Source organism: Grus americana, chromosome 17 (genome assembly GCF_028858705.1).
Source record: "Grus americana isolate bGruAme1 chromosome 17, bGruAme1.mat, whole genome shotgun sequence".
Classification (NCBI taxonomy): domain Eukaryota; kingdom Metazoa; phylum Chordata; class Aves; order Gruiformes; family Gruidae; genus Grus; species Grus americana.
In genome coordinates this window covers 10,735,851-10,753,548 of record NC_072868.1, presented here as the reverse complement: position 1 = coordinate 10,753,548, position 17,698 = coordinate 10,735,851, and the positions used below count along the sequence as shown (strand labels likewise).

Genomic DNA, 17,698 nt, shown 5'->3' with positions numbered 1-17,698 from the left:
ATGCGCTGCAAATGTTTGCAAGAATCACTAAAGGCAATAAAGAAAGCGTTGAACTCAGTGAGGAATATGAGTGAAGAGTTTCAAGCCTGATAGCATGAGGTGCAACACTTCTAGACATTAAAACAATCTTGTAGAAATTTGATGAACAATTAAGATCTGGGTGGGTTTTGTTCCTGAGTACTTGCTACTCAGAATAAAACCCAACATCTGATGTAACTTCTTTATTTTCACATAGACGACACAAGACAACATGAACAATTAATTGCATTTTTCCTTCTGCCATGCAATTCTCTCATTGGAAATGACACCTGGAATCACATGCAAGTACAATCCCTGCAGAGGAGAATACTGTTGGGGTCTGCAGGAGCTGGTAGGAAAGAGTCCAAAAAAAATACAGACATATATAGAGATATATGTTGTCAGCTAATCCAAGATCATGTTCTCATTCAACCAGAAAGTCATGCAGAGTGACGCAGAGTGCCTCGGAGAAGTGGTATTTAGATGTCACTCAAGTAGATGGTAAATGAGCCTCAGTTCAGTGGAAAGCATACGTGTTGGTGACACGAACATGAGGAAAGCCGTAACCCAGCCACAGACAACAACATGAACCGAAGCTTGCAATCACGATAGCTAAGAGCAGCGCGAGCACGGGGCAGGTGCCCTGCTCATGCCAGGGGGAAGGGAAAGAAAAATGTGGCTTTGTAACCAGAGACAAAGATTATGGGAAGCCACAACAGCATGACAGGGCGTGCTTTAGTTCCTAGGTCTTCATAATTACTTTCAGTTGGCATCTATTAAAAACATATTCGATAACAAAAAATTATAATGTTTCCAGGCTGACTTTGGGAAGGTTTACAAAACATTCAGCTTTTAACTTGAATTTAACAAAGGATAGAAACTAAGTTGATTTCTCTGCTGCCAGTCAAAAAACTGAGAGTCCATGCTGGATGAACACATAAAGACTGATCCATGGTCACACAGCTGACAGAAAGATGCTCACTGCATTAGTGGGCTTTGCCTTTAGATTCATTTAGGTCCAACAGCCCAGCACTCAGCAGCACGTCTCTGAACTAACCTTCAAACGAGCTGCCATCAGCCTCTTTAGGATGCTGGGGGTTTGAACTCCCGTTTGAAATGCTCTGGTTTGGGGTTCATCCCACGGCCCTCCATAGTATTAAATCAGCACTTTTAAAAAATGCGGACTCATTACATTAGCAGTAATTTTTGATCAATAAAAAGTATCACCTGTAACTTCTTGTCATTGATTTTAGACTATGTTTGAGCAATTGTTTCATTTTCTCCCTTCATTTTGTAGGCAGCAAACATTAGCCAAACCAAGTTAGACTAACATGGACTCAGATCCACCTCTGCATACCAACTCCACCAGTAACAGCGTTCATTCTTCTGAAAAGCTAGGTCCAGGAGGAATGGGCTATCTCCTGTTGGGAAATGAGGCTGTTTTTTAATCTAGAGTTTGTGCTGAGCTCATGGCATATGAGAACAGCTTGTTAAAACCAGGCAGGAGTGCCAGGAGTGAATGATCACCTTTGTGGCTATCACTGGGCTCCAGACTGGTCATAGATGTGACTAAGAGGCAGAAACCAATTACTGGAGACATGAAGGAAAGGAAAACACATCCGTGTGTGCAACACTTGCCATGACTAGAGCAGAAACCAAGAGAGGACCAGGCTCAAGCCTGGTTTGCCCCCAGTGATTTCAGAAAAGCCATCGCAAAGGTGAATTCAGCCCAGAGAATGGAGTTTCTAGAAGTAGAGCAACCTGGGCATAAGGAAAACAAAAGGTGAGCCAATGATCAATGTCATGGTGAGTAATCCCTCTCCTCTTCCTTGTCCACAACCACGGTGTTAGACTTGGGTTGAACAATCACTGAAATCATAACGGGAAAGACCACAGTTGCACCATCCTCACAGCCACCACATAAACCTGGCTGAGCATGGGGCCTCGGGTGAGTGAAGGGACCCTGGAGCCTGACACATGTCCTTAACCTTGGCCTTTGGTATTTTGCAGCATTGCTGATATACTGTCACCCCTCTCTTCCTAACATACAGCCTTTTTTTCCCAAACTGATGTTGAGCGCTGTCAAACACCACACCACACATATCCTGCATCTTCTAGCAACCTCTTCCTATTTGCCAGCTCAGCTGTTTTGCATTTCAGGAACAAAGCAAAATGCTAGATTGCATCTTCAAGCTGGCTGATCATTCCTAAACAAACTTTAAGAAATATTCTACACCCAGATCCTCAGGCCAGTCAAGGGCTCTGCAAACACTTTTCCTTCACTGGTCTGTGTGCCATCTCTTCCCACTGTCAGGTCTCTGTGGTGCCTTCATATCTCTGAGTAGATGCCAGGAAAATCTCTTACAAAGCAGAATATGATAGACCTGATAATCTGGCTTGGTATAGTTACATTACCGCCTAAAAATGTGTGCGTTATTGCATTTATTGACTAGAGATCATTGGTTAGTACATTAAGAAACCACGGCTTCTAAGGAGTTTTCTATTAATTTGCCTACATTGAGTTTCCCATGATTGCCTCATCATTTTCTGTTATTTTGTTATATGCATCCTAGATGAAGGCTTTTAGCACTCAGCTTTAGATGCATCAAAGTGCTGGCATCTGCCCCTAAGAGTTTGTGCAGTGGGGGACTGCAGGCAGGCAGCCCAAGGGTCCAGGAAAACAAGACATTTGAATTATTTTTATGTCCCTTCAAGGTTAACCTATAGTTTTACTAAAGCACAGCATGTAAAACACTACATTCAGAATGGATGCAGGTAACAAAGATGCTCTTGTAGCTACTCCAAAGTTCAAGATTCCTTTTTGACTGGAAGAACCACAGTCTGCAACCCTCCTTCTCAGGGTCTCCAATGGATTAAGAAGATCTTGAGATAATAATTTGTTTCATTCTCCCTTTTCCTTGCAGAACTCGAGATGGGGGAGATGAAATGAGGACCACAGTGGGAAGGAAGTAGAAAATAAAAAAAAAATTATACTGGCTTTACCAATTAAAAAATCATGCCTAGGAAGACATGCAAGGAAGACATTAAGATCAGAGTGGCTGATTTTCCAGAAAACAGAACTGGACATGGACAGGTGGGAGGACAGCATTACAAATATCACCGCTTGTTTTCGTCACTGCCAAAACCAAGGCACCTTTCTCTGGGGAGGAGTCCCTGCTTGCACTACGCCTCTGCCTCCAAGAATAAAACAGCCTCACCTGGCAAATAGAAACACTACAGAAATCATGATAATTTTTTCAGCCAAACTGTAGACCAAATCTTTTCCATTTGGAAATGTATTGAAATGCTATCTGTGCAACTGATGATCGCCCAATATTTAAACCAGTCCTTTCAAGGATAAACTTCAAGGAAGGCCACAGTACTGTCAAAACACATATCAGGAGGCTAATTCAAAGATTCAGGCTATTTATCCAGATACAGGGAATTTCCTACCATGGAGAACTGCTTATTACAAAATCTAGATCATGCCCCCTTCCTCTTTGTTACCCATTCAGAGATGGGATTTACCGCACCACTTCTGAGCTTCTGATACACGCAACTCTCAGGCATGAGTCCTGGCCTCTAGACTGACAGATAATAAAAATAGCCAGCAGGGAAAAAAAATAGCAAGAAAAGAAAAGATACAAGTTGGAACAATTAATGGAGAAAATCAGAGATACATATACTTTTAAAACTGTAGTTTGTTGGCTTTCTGAGGGAGACAGAGACTGGTGATTTTAAGAATTAAAACGGACTCCAAAAAAGAGCATGCAAAAATCCGATTTCACAAACATGCGGCATCACTCAGTGCCCTGCCACTCCTGGGCGCTCCACCTGCCTGGCTGCGGGGGGAAGAGCTGATGGGATTCACCTACCAGCATTCACAGCATGCAAACTCTGGGCATTGGTAATTCAAGAAGGTGCACGTTTGCTGCTGAGAAGCAGTGTCTGGGGCGAGGGAAGAGACTCTTCCAGTGCAAGTGTGGAAGTAGACATATTTATGCATAAGTAAAATAAGATATATGTATCTGTGTACCCTTACGGATGTTAGACGGGTGCATTAAGGGATGCTCATTGGGAATTCTCTGAAGCCGCCTAACAACTGTCAACTTGAAAGAGATGAAAACACTGCTCGTACAAAGCCCTCTGCTCTAGCTATCTGTTCCCCACAGGATCTAGAAACAGACCCATTCACAATGCCAATGTCAACGCTAAGGGGAACCCGTATCCCCTACGTCTGGTGGGACAGGCTGAGATTAGTCCTTCTCTAGCTGCGTAGTAGAGGTGCTAGATAGGCAAGCCATGGCTTCCAAAGGCCACAAGACTAGGAAAGGTCAATTTGTAGTGTTCAGAGAGCCAAAGGAACAGTGATTGAGCAGAGGTACGAAGCTGGTATTTCTCATGCTACTAACTTGACATTGCTGTACAGTGCAATTCAATTTGCAAGGATTTCCTGGACCTTGAGGAGGGATGGAGCGATAGGGAGGAAGGAGTGGTTTTTTAAAAAAAAAAATATTTTTTTCATTTTTAATTTTTTTTAAATTTTCCATCATTTCTTAAACTTCAGTTCCTGGCCTCCTTCATTGATGAGCAGACACTGGCCTGCTAGCTCAGACCAAATTCCCCATCCTCGTCTCTTTGATTCACATGTTCTGCATGATTAGCAGACAAGGAAGCCTCTAATTTCTGAGCGGGCAATGGGGAGGCTCTTTCACCTTTTTTTACTCATCTAGTACCTCTATTAAGCAGAGTAGTGATCAGAACGGGTGGTAGCAGGGTAGAGGGAGAATGAGCCGTGCAGCTTTTGATTAGTTCCGTGCGACGCATTTCCCGTGGTACCTAGAGTTTCCTGAGCAGCATCCGCATAGTGACTCTCTGCACGGTTTGCTTTTACTGGAAATGAGGGGAGAGTAAAAATTAGACCTGGAAGCAAATGCCAGACAGGAAACTTTTGATTACTGACTCTAGGTTTAAAAGACAGGTGTTTTGAGGGCCGGGTTCATGACAGGATTTTTCTGTTTGAGCGTTAAATGGAAAAAAATAAAAAAAATCAAGAGGGTTTCTGAAATTTGTCTCACTGTGGTCAATAAATGTTATTATTAGAAATGACGCATTCTGCATTGAATTGGTGGCATCAGTTTATCTACAATTGACTGAGTCCTGCAGGAAGGTTTTTTCATCTGCTTTGGAAACAAAAAGTACTCTTTTCTTCCTCTGAACAGATAAAAAAGACATTTTTTTAATTGTCTAAGCCATGGAGAGCCAAAACTTTAACTTACTTTGTCCAACAACAACATCCAAAAAGGTTCAAATTTCTTCTTTTTTTTTTTTTTTTTTTTCCAAAAAAAATTCACAAAGAGAGCTAGTTAATCTGTGAATTATTTGCACTTCTCGTATAGGAAATAGCATTATATTAAGCCTGGCATTAAAAAAAAAAAAAAAAAGGATAAAAACCAGGGTGTGGTGCAGTCCCTTATAGGAAGGGACTTGAATCTCTGTGTTCACACATCTGTTTTTCGTAACGCTTTTTAGACGGGCCCTACCACTTCTGGGGAGTTACTGGCTTTGCTGAGGCACCACCACAGCTCCCAGGAGCTCATCCCAAATCGCTGCTCAGGCACTGCCCTGCCAGGAGATCGCCACCACCACTGGGGTTCTCCACGCCATGGAGCAGCCCTCTACCTGCGGAAGGGTAATGATGGCCCCCATCACCCCACCTGGCCACCAGCGGGCATCACTTGCTGAGTTCATGGACAGGCTGAAAAAGCTGAAGGGCATAAAATCCCAATCTTGTTTCACACTTGAACTCGGCAATCGGAGGAGCTCACGGGCACACACAGAAGGAATTTGCAGGAATTCCTTCTGCTTCGTGGCATCCCATGCAAGCTCAGCCGACACCACCTTCTCCATCCTGGGGACTCCTCAGGTGCCCACAACGGGACCCCACATCTCCAGGGAGCCCCGGGGACCAGTGGTGCTACCGGGGCTGTTCTGGAGCTGGGGTCTGAGCATTGCGGCGTGGGAGTGGGATATTCAGCATGCAGAGCGTCAGGGAGACACATGGGTTACTCTCCTCTTAGTCTCCTCTGCAGTCCCTACAGAAAGATGCAGTCCCTTCTGTGCAAATAATCCGCTCCCCTAAAGGCAACCGATTATTTCCAGATTACTGTCAGTCCCAGCATGAGTCTCTGACACCAGTTTAATTGGTTAGAAGGTCAAATGCCAACCTCGGATACCCTGGGCTGGATGAGCAGGGGCCCACTGAGTCAACCAAAGGCATCCTCCAGTGCGTACAAAAGCCTTAATCACACCCCTGAACAGAGATATTAACGTTGTGTGTATCTCAGACAGACATATACATACATTGATATATAGATAGATATACGCACAGATATACATACACATTACAAGGTGGCCCAGTCCAGCATTCACTCAATATAACGGCCAAGGTCTTGCTGAGTTCATTAGGGTCAAGGACAAACCACAGCTGAGCACAACCTTCCAAAGAGGTTCCTCGCATCACCTACAAGACTGAACTCATGCTGGACAAAGTAATCTGAGTTTCAGCTTCCCAGTTCCCCAGAATCCTTCTGTTTCTTTTTCTCTGATATTCATGTATTATTATCATCACTTGGTTCATTAATTTTTAGCTTTTCACCCAATTATATTTTGGAAAATACAAGAGGAAGAAATGTGGTCATGGATGCCTTCAGATGTTTCTCAAACCATCTGTTAAAGAGCATCTGAAGCACACATTTCATATAAAAGCCTCCATAGTCCTGGCTAACCATATGTTTGTCTTTTTGACATTACAATCAGAAGACAAAACAAACAGAGACAAGATGCCACAGCGAATTTCCAGCCTGGTTAACATAGGAGTAATCAAACCCCGTTACCACTCTGATTTGGCTGCTTTCTGCAGCAGGAGGGGTGAGAAAAGCCCCACCACAGAGCAGCCCTCCTTCCCTGGCGTTACGAGGCAGACAGGACTCATATTTGGCCCCTGAGTGAGAGCAGCGTGGTCTCGGAGGCGTGAGCAGCGCTAACTGCTCCTGCAGCAGCAGCCAGCCTGGGGAAGGGCAGGTGCCCACTTCTCCTGGCCGAGGTAGATGGTAGGGTGGGCAACAGAGGAGGCTCTGTAAGCAGGTTTTTTTAAAAGGGAGGAAAATAAAAAGGGGGAAGAGGTATGTAGCATGTAGAAAAAAGCTAGCATCTTTTCTGCTCATCACAGCCTGGGCTCCACGTCACAGGGAGGTGAGGTCCTTGTCCCCCCAAGCCGGTCAGCACATAGCTTTCCTGGCACACGGTCATAGATGGATGCGGACAAGCTCGCAGTGGGAAAACAGAAATGATAAAGGACATAACCTGTCTCTCAGATCGGCTGTCCCATTTTATGCCAAGACCAAATTAAAAGCTACCCGAGCAATTCCAGCGACCCCGAGCCTCTGCCACGTTAACCCCATCACCTCCCCATGTCCTCCCACCCCCCGGCAGCAGCTCTCTGAGTGCTGTCTCAGCAGAAATCGGTACGGCAACAGCAGCACCGGAGTCAGAGGGCAGCACCGCCTCCAGTGCATGGGCAAGACCCCGACAGCTGCCCCACGCACTGGAGAGGCATTTGGGATGCTCCCTGACCTTGCAAGGTGATGTTTGTCTTGCACAGCGCATTCCCACGAGCCGTGCCAGCTTCCCATCTCTAACTTAAAATATATGAAGATGCAAAATAGTGAAAAAGCTGCTTCTGTTCTGTTTGCTGTAAGGACTTTGTGGTGTATCAGTTATGGAAAGAGGGATATAGGAAATCAGCCACTCCTTACACATAACTACAACGGGAGGAAGATCCAGCTATCTCCAGATGAGAGACTGTTTGCTTACATCGATAGAAATGGAAAGTGGCAAATCCTTTACCAGCTGAAGCAGTAAAAGTGTGGTGCTGGGGTCTGCTATGAGAGACGATTCATCCTGAGGAGTTTCCTAAGGAAAGAGTCATCAGCGACAGACCACGTCTGGCTGATTAACTGTCGGGTGGGCTGAGAAACAGGATGAGTTTTCTCCTCTAAGGGCAGCATGACACGCTGAGCATCGCTGGGAGGCTGTTGGAAATTAAAGTGGGTGGCAGATTTGGGATGTGAATGTAAAAGATCCAGAAACTTTTATTTGGAAAAACAGGTGATTTGGGGCCCCCTGAATATAGGGACTAGTGTGCAAAATTCCTTCCTGAGGTCTGAGACATTATCAAACGGAAAAGGGCAGGGGAAGCAGGTAGAATTGACATTGCTCTAACAAAACACAGAAGGAAAGACCTTTGGTTCTGCTACGGCAGCTGAACTAAACAATATGGGAAGTACTCGAATGCCACATACACGGCAGCCGCAGACCCTCAGCTGAAGCATTCCTGGGTCCAGGTTTAGCATCTTATGAGAGAGAGCAACAAAACCAACCAGTGTCAGAAGAGACAGATACACTACAGGAGCAGGCAAGCAGCATTTGGAAATGACCCTGATGAAGGAGCTCTATATAGTAAAAAATACTCTGGAAAAGGGCAGTGAAAGGCTATTTTTACTTCTTTCTGTGACATAAGATTAAGGAAGCAATGTAGAAAATGAACAGGGCAAAACCTGCAACCTCTATGAAGAAATATATCCAACCTAGTGTTTTCACTGGTGAAAATGAACCCTGCGAGACAGGACTGAGATTCAAAAATAAGAAATAAGGCTAGTGCCTCAGAAATAAGATTAGTGCCTGCAGTTGCAGGGTTGCTGGCTGGTGCGACCCTACCAGGGACCGTCAGTCCTCAGATTTCCTCGGCTATGGAGCTGATCAGGTTGAACAGAGATTTCGTCTCATTGCACAGTCAATTGCCTGTGAGAAATGTGGATTTACCCTTTGATGCATCCAAAATATGTCACTGGCCAAGACAGGGCAGCAGAGCACCCAGGCCCCAGGGATGAAACGCTGACCCTCGTGATGCCACGGGTGGGTGGCCAAGATTTCAGCCTTGGTCTGCTCCCAGAGAGCACTTCCCACATAATGCTCCCTGCTTTAACAAAGCTGGATGGAGGCTGTCTTCGCTCTAGCTACACAGGCTGAGACCCTAACTAGGGGAAAAAAGAAATCTGGATAGTTGAAACATGATCTTGGAGATATGGTTTATTTGGCAGGAAAGAGGATGGAGTGCTACGGAGGTTTTGCTTGCAAAAAAAAAAGCTCAAATGAAAGACAGAAAAAAGAGGGGGTGGGAGGGAAAAGGAAGGAAAGATGAAATTTTCCTCCCTTTAGTCAGTACCATATCTACCCAGATATCTTTGGTTGGATTTTATGCCAAGGAAAAATTCATTTCTGGCCTCTTACAAGCTAAAAGGCACAGCAGAAAGTTACATCTGCAAAATGCTAGGCTCTAGTTATACTTCTGAAAAACATATTAAGCGTTTACAATATTTAGGCTGCAATCTATGTCTTGAGATACGAGATGGAAGATCTGAAAGCCAAGCGGATGATCTCCACAGATCATCAGCTCTGCATCTTGCCTCCCAAGAAAATAAAATGAGATTCAGTACCACAGTTACTTCTTAAAAGAACTGGGAAAATAGGGGGGGAAAAAATCCCAGAACTAAATACTAAATACTTCTAAGGGGATGAAAAGTATCCTAAAAGGATCCCAAATACCAGCCCTGTTGCTTTCCCCGGGACATGTGATTACAGAAAAGCTCTCCTGTAGGTGAGATTTACAGCTGGCCTTGGAAGATGCTCGCCACGTCTCAGAGGGCGCCCGGCTGAGCACACTCTGTATGGTGGCCTCGAGGCGTGGAGGGAAGACGGAGCAGGGACTGTGCTTCATCCAGAGGTTGTGAGGCCAAAAGGAAGGGGGTGGAGAAAGGGTGTCTCTGCCATGCAACGTCGTGCCGGGTCAGAGAGCCCTCCTGTGTCCCACAGAGCAGCAGGTCCACGCAGCCCCGTGCAGCACCCTGCAGCGAGAGGAGCTCAGGAGAAGTTGCTAACTCGGTGACATGGTGATGGCTTCGTGTTTCCATGTCACCTCCGCCTGGCATGGTGTTGGGTGATGGAGACATAGGCAAAGCATCACCTACCCATCGGCACTCATTGAGCCTGCGTTATACTGTTTCAGCTACGACTCCAGCAACAAAAAGAAAAAAAAAAAAGCAGCATAAACCAAAGCCCTGCCGTCACCCCGGATAAGTGTCTGCCAGCTCTGCCCGTGCTGCCCACCACTCTCTCTAGCCCCCACAGCCTCGCTATCCTCGCAGCTACGGCCCGAGGCAGACTGGAAGGAAGATATGATTTAAGGTCCAGCATACACGTAGATACATTGGACTGCCACAGCACAGAAAAAGCACGTTAATACCTAGAATGCTTCCCTCGATGGCGCCACGACATGGTACACACACGCACACACGTACATAGAAATCTACAGGTAATGCATGGGGATGGCGTGTTGGCAGTGATACAGACCTTGGCGATGGTTCGGGCTGCTGCTCTTTCCTTTAAACAGAAGCAATAGTACATTAGCATGGTGTCAGGTGGCAAAAGATGTTGCTGCTTCACTGTTAAAACATAACGAAAGGACAATACCAAACAGTACAACTAAGTGGAAGTTGTGGACAGAAGAAAGGGAAAGGAGCATTTAATTCCTGGAGTTTCTGGCCTGGACAGAAGATCACTGGAGACTCACACAACCTCTGAGAAGACACATACAACGCACAGGGTTGAAGAGTTTATCCCAACCCATCCGTGTGCCTACGCATGACTGAGACACCTGAAGGTCGTGTGATTTGTGTGAGCACAGGAGGACTTCTGTGGGCTCAGAGAGCGGCCCCCTTCATTTGGAAATGCACCGCTCTGAGTTGTTTCTGCAGATAGGGAAGGATTTGAACGGCTCCTGTGACCCTGGTGCATTTGTTTTTCCTTCCTGGCCATTGGGACAGAGCTAATGTCAGATCCCTTGATGCATGGCTTCACTCCGCAGTGCTAACGCATGGTGCTGGGAGGGGGACATTGGTGGGAAGGAGCATGGACCCCTGCCCTAACGTCCTGACACCCCAGGTGGGATTTCTGCCTCCAAAGCCTTTGGCAGCTACTTTGCCAACTAGTTGGCTAAGGCTACATGGAGGGAGTGGAATGCCACAATTTTTGTATGTGGTTTCCTACTGAGATCCCAAACCACTTGCTTGCCCTGAAAAATCATTGACACTGAGGACAAAGTGAGTTGAACACCTGCAGAAGGGTAGGCATAACACTGCAAGCCAAGCTAAGGCCACACCGAAAAAAAATCTCACCTTCGCTGACCAGGCATCTGGGTGGCATTTCCCTCCAGCAATGAGGAAAACCTGCTCTGCCTTCAACTACTCTGATTCACAGCTTCTTCACATTTAATCACATTTAATCTGGGGCCCTGATGCAGCCTTGCCCCTGCAGCCCCACAAGAGAGGGAGAAGACTGTTTCTCAGCAGATACGGGTCTGCCTCTCCTAAAACCAGATAGTCTAAGGGACAAACCGGACTGCGAGAAGACCTGGGCAGGAGGAGCTCGATTCCCTCTGAGCGTGATGCTGTACCAGCCCTGGTCCTGCCTCCACCCAGCAGTGACCGCTGAGATCTGCACAGACCCCGATCCCTCTCCCTTAGGCTGAAGGCAGCAGCCTGGAGAGACTAAAAAAAATACCCCTCCACCCTCTGCTCCTTGCTCAGACGAACTTGAAGCCCAGCCTTAATTACTAGCTCAAATACATTTTAAAGTTTGCAGTCTGACCCATGGGTCTACAGTTCTCTACTCTCTGCAGAGACACAGCCCAGGGCAGGTCCCACCCCACACCTCCCCAGCTGCCCCTGATGCCCACTGGCACAGCCAGCATCTCTCCATCCCTCCCGGGGTCTGCACACTCCCCATTCAGCAAACGGGGCAACCTTGCCTGCTTAAAAACCCAAGAATTACCCCTCCTGAGCAAACATTTAAGCTGCAGGACTCCTGGTTTTCTGGGGCAATCACGTATACCTCGCCACAGCAAATTTAGCAAAAATTTCTCACTACGACGACCTTGCCTGCTTTCAGGGAAGGTGAGGGAAGGCTGGAGGGAATGAGGAATTAATTAACACATCGTGGGCCTGAATCTCCTCTGAGGGTGGTCAGAGGAAAACTGGGAACACTACCTCAATCAGACCCTTTGAAAATACAACTCTGCATTTTCAGCTAAGCATTGTAACATTACTCCAGAGCCAAGTTAGGCTGAAGAAATTAATGTACAACATGGGAGAGGGATGGGGAGGAGGTCACTGAACAACCCATGGGGCACCAGCTGCCAAAACCTCTCACATCTTCAAGGCCGTCCATATGCAAAAGGCAGGAAGGAAATAAACAAAAGAAAAGAAAGAAAAAAAAACAACCCAAAACAAAAAGAAAAAGGTTGCAAAGTGTGTGCTTTCCAAGCTCTCTTAACTCTGCTGCTAACCTGAATGTCAGTCCCGATTTGCTCTTCAGGTTCCTCAGGAGCTCCAGCTGGTTCAGAGGAGGGATGAGTCTACAGGGAGAAAATAAAGACCATTAATATCCACGCAGAGCTAATTTCAGAGCCTCCTGTCTCGGAAACTTCCCCCGCTGCCCCATCCCTTCAACTAGAACCAGCTTTGTGCCACCAACTGCAACTGGGGGGACAGCTTGGCAAGGAAGGAGGGGGGGTTTGGCTGCTGCTTCCAACAGCGTCCTAAGGCAGAGCGGTGGGGGAAGAGAGAGAGAGCGACAGCAAGAGAGAGAGAGAAACTTGTCTGCACCACCAGATTTTGAACCTCCCAAAAAACAAGCGGCTGCCAGGGTTTCTGAGCAGCACGGCGGTGTTTTGGCAGGAGAGCTGTTTCACCACCTGTCTAGCGGTTGGCATTGCTATGTTTGGGGGTCAGGGCTTCGGCTGTGTATTAGGTGGAGAGAAGCTCCAGTTTTGGAGGCAAATGGGAAAACTCGACCCTGCTCCTCTTGGGAATGTGGGGAGGCATGGGAAGAAGCAGCTTATGGGGCAGAGGAAATAGGGACACGAGGCTAGGGAGCATCCCAGGAGAAACAGCAGTGAGCTCCAGGGTCAAGTTTAACCAATTCCCTACTGTCCATGTCAGGTTTTGACCCCAAAATGAGGCAAAATCATGTATCGCTACCTCCTAGGAACCATGGGTTTCCTTCCTTTCTCAGGAAGAAAAAGAACCTGACAATGGGAATCCCGGTTAATAATTAAAAAAACCCAGTGAACACTCTGTTGCCTATCCTGCTTTTGTGCTAAAAGCCATTGAATTAGCTCTCACATCCACTTTTGCTTTCTTCCCTCAGACCCTGGGAGACTGGGCCTTGCTCCATAAATATTTAACGTTGACATTCACAGTCAGGTTTTCAACCAAGAAAGATGTCAGCTGGAGCTGTCGGGAAGAGGATGGAGAACGCTGCATACGGTTGGGAAGAGCAGCATCTACTTGAGAGCTCGCTTGGGGACTCTGCATTTGGGGTCAAGGCCAATGGGGCTCAACCAATGGCTTCCTGCTGCAAACTCCTTTCTGGGCCACCAGCGTGCCCTTGTCAAACTGTCAAAGTGCCCAGACGGTGCGAAGTCAGCACAGCAGCCGCCTCCGGTCACGCTTGTGACAAGAAGAGGAAGGGTGCATCATGGCAGGGGTGAAGGGGAGGACGGGGGCTGCTGGGGACAGGCTGCCTGCAGCTGCCCGAGTCTGTGCGGTTGGGGCCACAGCCCACGGAGCCACAACCCCAAGGCAGCGTATACTTATGGCTTTGCTGGAAAACGAGCCACATTGGTTTTAATGAAAGTGAGAAGGACCTACTCAAACTCTCCCAAAATTGCAACTTAGGACTGGAAGGAAAGGGGTGCAAGTGCTTGCACTCCCCTAACAGAGTAGTCTCGGCTGAGGTGCTGTAAGAAATGGGGCTGTTGCTTACTGTAAAATAAAGGCAGAGATATTTATGCCCACAATTTTTCAGCCAGTATGAAATCAATAGATTCCTCTAACTGAAAAAAAACCCCAAAACTGGAAAAGCCTCTCTTCTGCATGCACAAAATTCATCCTCAAAAGCACAGTTGTTCAGCAGAGCAGATTTGGTGTTCACAAGATTGAGGCAATCAGAAAATTTTCCAATCCTAAGTATGGAGAAAAGAATAAAAATAGGCCTGAAAATTTTGGCTCGGCTCCCCAGTCCAGCTCTGTTCACTTCCATCCAGAGAAGAGCACATCTTGATCTGATGAATTAATGATCCTCTTCACTCAAGACGTCAGGACGAAGCTGACCTTGGTGCAGTGGAGCAGTGCATGAGTGCTGGGCTGTCACCTCTGTTTAAACCCACCGTAGGGTTTGCAGATTTGTTCTAAGATGGGAGAAGGTGGTGCATAAAATCAAGCACAAAGTGTACTTAGCAGTTAATGAAGGGCACACAACTGTTCTCCTTTGGTGAGTTAGTGTCTCGGGGAGATTCATACTCAGCAGAACACAGCACAACAGCTCTGCTTTCTCCAGCTAGGATCAGAAATCCAGGGCTCCCGCTGATGCAACTCTCTGAGCTGAAGGGCTCGTAAGCTCACTGGACTGAAGGATTCAGGATCCCAAAAGGAGCTCCTTCCTTTGAATTAGCCCATAACACGAGGTTCACACTGTGCTGAAGGTGGCAATCTCTGGGGCCACCACAGATGCTTCCATGCAACGGTAAAGACACAAAAGCAAACACAGAAATTCACCGTTTCTGTGGTAGGGTGATGGGCCCAATTACATGTATGGTGGAAAAAATAATATTTTACTGATAATTATTAAAAATGGGTGTAAACTTAGCTGTGTACTTGACTTGAAATTTAATCTGAATTGAATGCTCAGCCTAACCTGTCATTACAAGAGCTGCTTGGGGAACAGCTACTGCAATGCACGATTTCACCAGAACGTCAAAGAAAAGGCAGGGCTCTGTATAGCACTTTAACTGAGCTTTGCTATAAAACGCTGGATGGAGGGCACCCTGCACTGGTGTGTGTGCCCAGGGGACAGGTGACGCAGGTGCCACTGTATCCTCCAGAGACGTGGAGAAAGGACCTCCGGCTGGGGCGTCTCACGTTTTCTCTCTCTCCTCCTGGTCCGTGTGTCACTTGTTAGCAAGGGAAGCATGTTTCGGTTAAGGGGGAGCTAGCTGAGATGTTCTGCACGCCACGGGAACACACACAGCTCATGCTACCCACCACAGCAACACTTCCAAGTCAACGGCTGCTGCAGGGGACCCAGCGGTACCTGCAGCTGCTTCCCATCCCCCCCCCAGTAGAGCAGAGAGAAACGCCACCCTAACTCCAGGTGCTGGCTCCCCCCATCCTAAGGGAAGGTAAATTTGCTATTCCTGGTAGCACAGATAACGTTCAAGCATCTGGGGACAGTAGGGTTATCATGCCTCCGGCCAGGACATCATCAAAAACCCACAACACAAGGAGGGCAGCAGCACACCAACAACAGTGGGTGGGAGCGTACACAAAAATGCGCACACACCACGACACACGCACACAGAGACGATGATGATTTGTTTGAACAGCCCCAGTATGAGCGATTAGGAAGAGGGTGACAAGGAGATGGATGCTGGAATAGGATGGGGATGTAAATGAGTCTCCATGCTGTGTTGGGGTTCCTATGAGGAACCAATTATTACCCCAACCATGACTTGATGTCTCCAGCCTAAGCTATTTTTCTTAAGTGAGAAAATTTATGAAACTTATAAAATGTTTTATTATAAGAAATGAGATGGAAGTGGCACATTCTTACTTCACTTCCAGCAGCAGAAAAATGTCTGATTCTCAAACCAGGCTGTCATTCAGGACAACAGGAAAATGCATTCATAATATTGTACTTGCAATTCATTGAAGCGATTTGCTGTAAATTAACCAAAGTGGTAAGTGTGATTTACTAAGGCTGTAAAACTTGCATCTGTGAAAACTGGAACCAGGTTTGGAATTCAGGCACTAAATCACATCAGCTCTAATGGCATTAATGCATCTAGTGAGAATTTAAACTGCTCTAAGAACAGAGCCCACAGTCTTGAAATGCAAGCCATTTATTCCCCATCTTAAAATATTGACTTGACTACACCTTCAGATGCCCACCTCATAAAATATGCCTGTGATTTGAAAATCTGCTTTTTTATGCAGAAACTGAGATAATATTATTTATACTAAATCTTATGCAGCCACATACAGGTTTTTTCATTTGGATTCATCCCAGAAGGCTAAGTCCCGGATTGAATAACTGGGGCTAATAATTGCTTGGTTCTAGGTCAGTCTTGGAAGAAAAAAACTGAAATGGAAAAGTCCTGCTGCGGTGGGACATCCCTTTTCCAAAAATCAGACTGGATTACTAGGGGAAATCCTGAATGATCATTTCAGTTTAGCATTCCAGATCTCCCTCCTCCAGACACTGTCCTCAAACGCAGGCATGGCCGCTGCTGTGGTTTTATTCTGTGCTACCACTGATGCGTCCCATGGTGCCACCACACCAGCAAATCCAGCAAACCTTAGTGTTACCTAGTGGGCGCAGCTCCTAAAGCATGAAGTGAGAGAAATGGTACAATGAAAGGTGGGCAAAGAGGGCTGGAGAGAGGGGAACACACAGGAGTGATGGCAGAGAGAAAATGGAAGTATGAACGGGGAAGTTTTCTTGTTAAGTGTTGTATGAATTGGAGGAGGTTGGTAAGACTATCAAGAAATCATCCTTAAAAAAGCAAGCGTATCAAGCGCTCTCCCATTCTCCTTCCTTAAATCATCATTTTGGCCGACAGTTTCCCAACACTTGTGTGTACCAATAGCTAAAATGTACATGGAGGTGCATGGAATTAGTCTGTAGGCAGCAGGATGGGGAGTCTGGTTTGGGCTTTCACTCATTCCTTTGAAAAAACTGATCTTCAGAGGTTTCTTTTTTTCTTTTTTTCTTTTTTTTTTTTTTTTAATTAAAGGCTTTGCATGTTACAGTCCCAAACGAAGAACAAGGAGTGACATGACACACAGTTTCAGAGTCACATGCACTTCATACCTGGAGGCACCGTACGTTTGCGTTTGCGTGCTTTTCAAGTGTTTTCACCAAAGAAAACCAAAGGGATAAGAGAAAGAAAAACAGGGGGGAAAGGTGGGGTGGAGGAAAGGGGAAAAGAAACAGAATAGAGAAAATTAGCATATGAACGAAGTGTATCCCCGGGAGCAGATGCGCTGTGACCAGGCTTACAGGTGAGCGTGGGCTGAGCTCGCTCCCACTGCAGCCGGCTCAGAAACCACTGCGGACCCGTGTCACCCTCGGGGACAGGCAGCTGGACCTTGCTCCGAAAGCAAATGGGCACCACAGAGTGGGGAAAGTGGGGGGGCCTCAGAGAGACCTTAGGTGAGACATACACAGCCCTCGGTCCCATCAGCCAGGGATTTCTCGGCTAACTCGGGCATGATGTGCTGGCGGCGGTTTTTTTTTTAGCAAAGACCAATATATGAACATAGATGAGATCGAGGCCTCGTTCTTACAAGTGACAATAAAGAGCAGATTTGTTTTCAGCAAATCCAATGGCTGATGCCTAACAGGTTATGATGTCCAGACGCACCAGCTACACGTGCATTACAAGCCCGAACCGTACCTACACAGGAGCCTTGTGCATATTTCAAATTTGGTTCTACAACAT

General features: G+C 46.6%; 1 protein-coding gene across 2 annotated transcripts in view; it reads right to left on the bottom strand.

Annotated features, from left to right (window-relative positions):
* The window catches only part of KCNQ2 (potassium voltage-gated channel subfamily Q member 2), a 77,468-nt gene that overhangs the window by 24,215 nt on the left and 35,555 nt on the right, over window positions 1-17,698 (bottom strand). The window contains exons 9-12 of one of the 2 annotated variants that reach the window (XM_054845844.1): window positions 17,068-17,097; window positions 12,482-12,550; window positions 10,489-10,518; window positions 4,858-4,911 (exon numbers count right to left, since the gene is read on the bottom strand). In XM_054845844.1, coding sequence (XP_054701819.1) covers window positions 4,858-4,911; window positions 10,489-10,518; window positions 12,482-12,550; window positions 17,068-17,097 — 183 coding nt within the window. The remainder of the gene's footprint in view (window positions 1-4,857; window positions 4,912-10,488; window positions 10,519-12,481; window positions 12,551-17,067; window positions 17,098-17,698) is intronic. The other variant, XM_054845845.1, reaches the window with a different exon arrangement.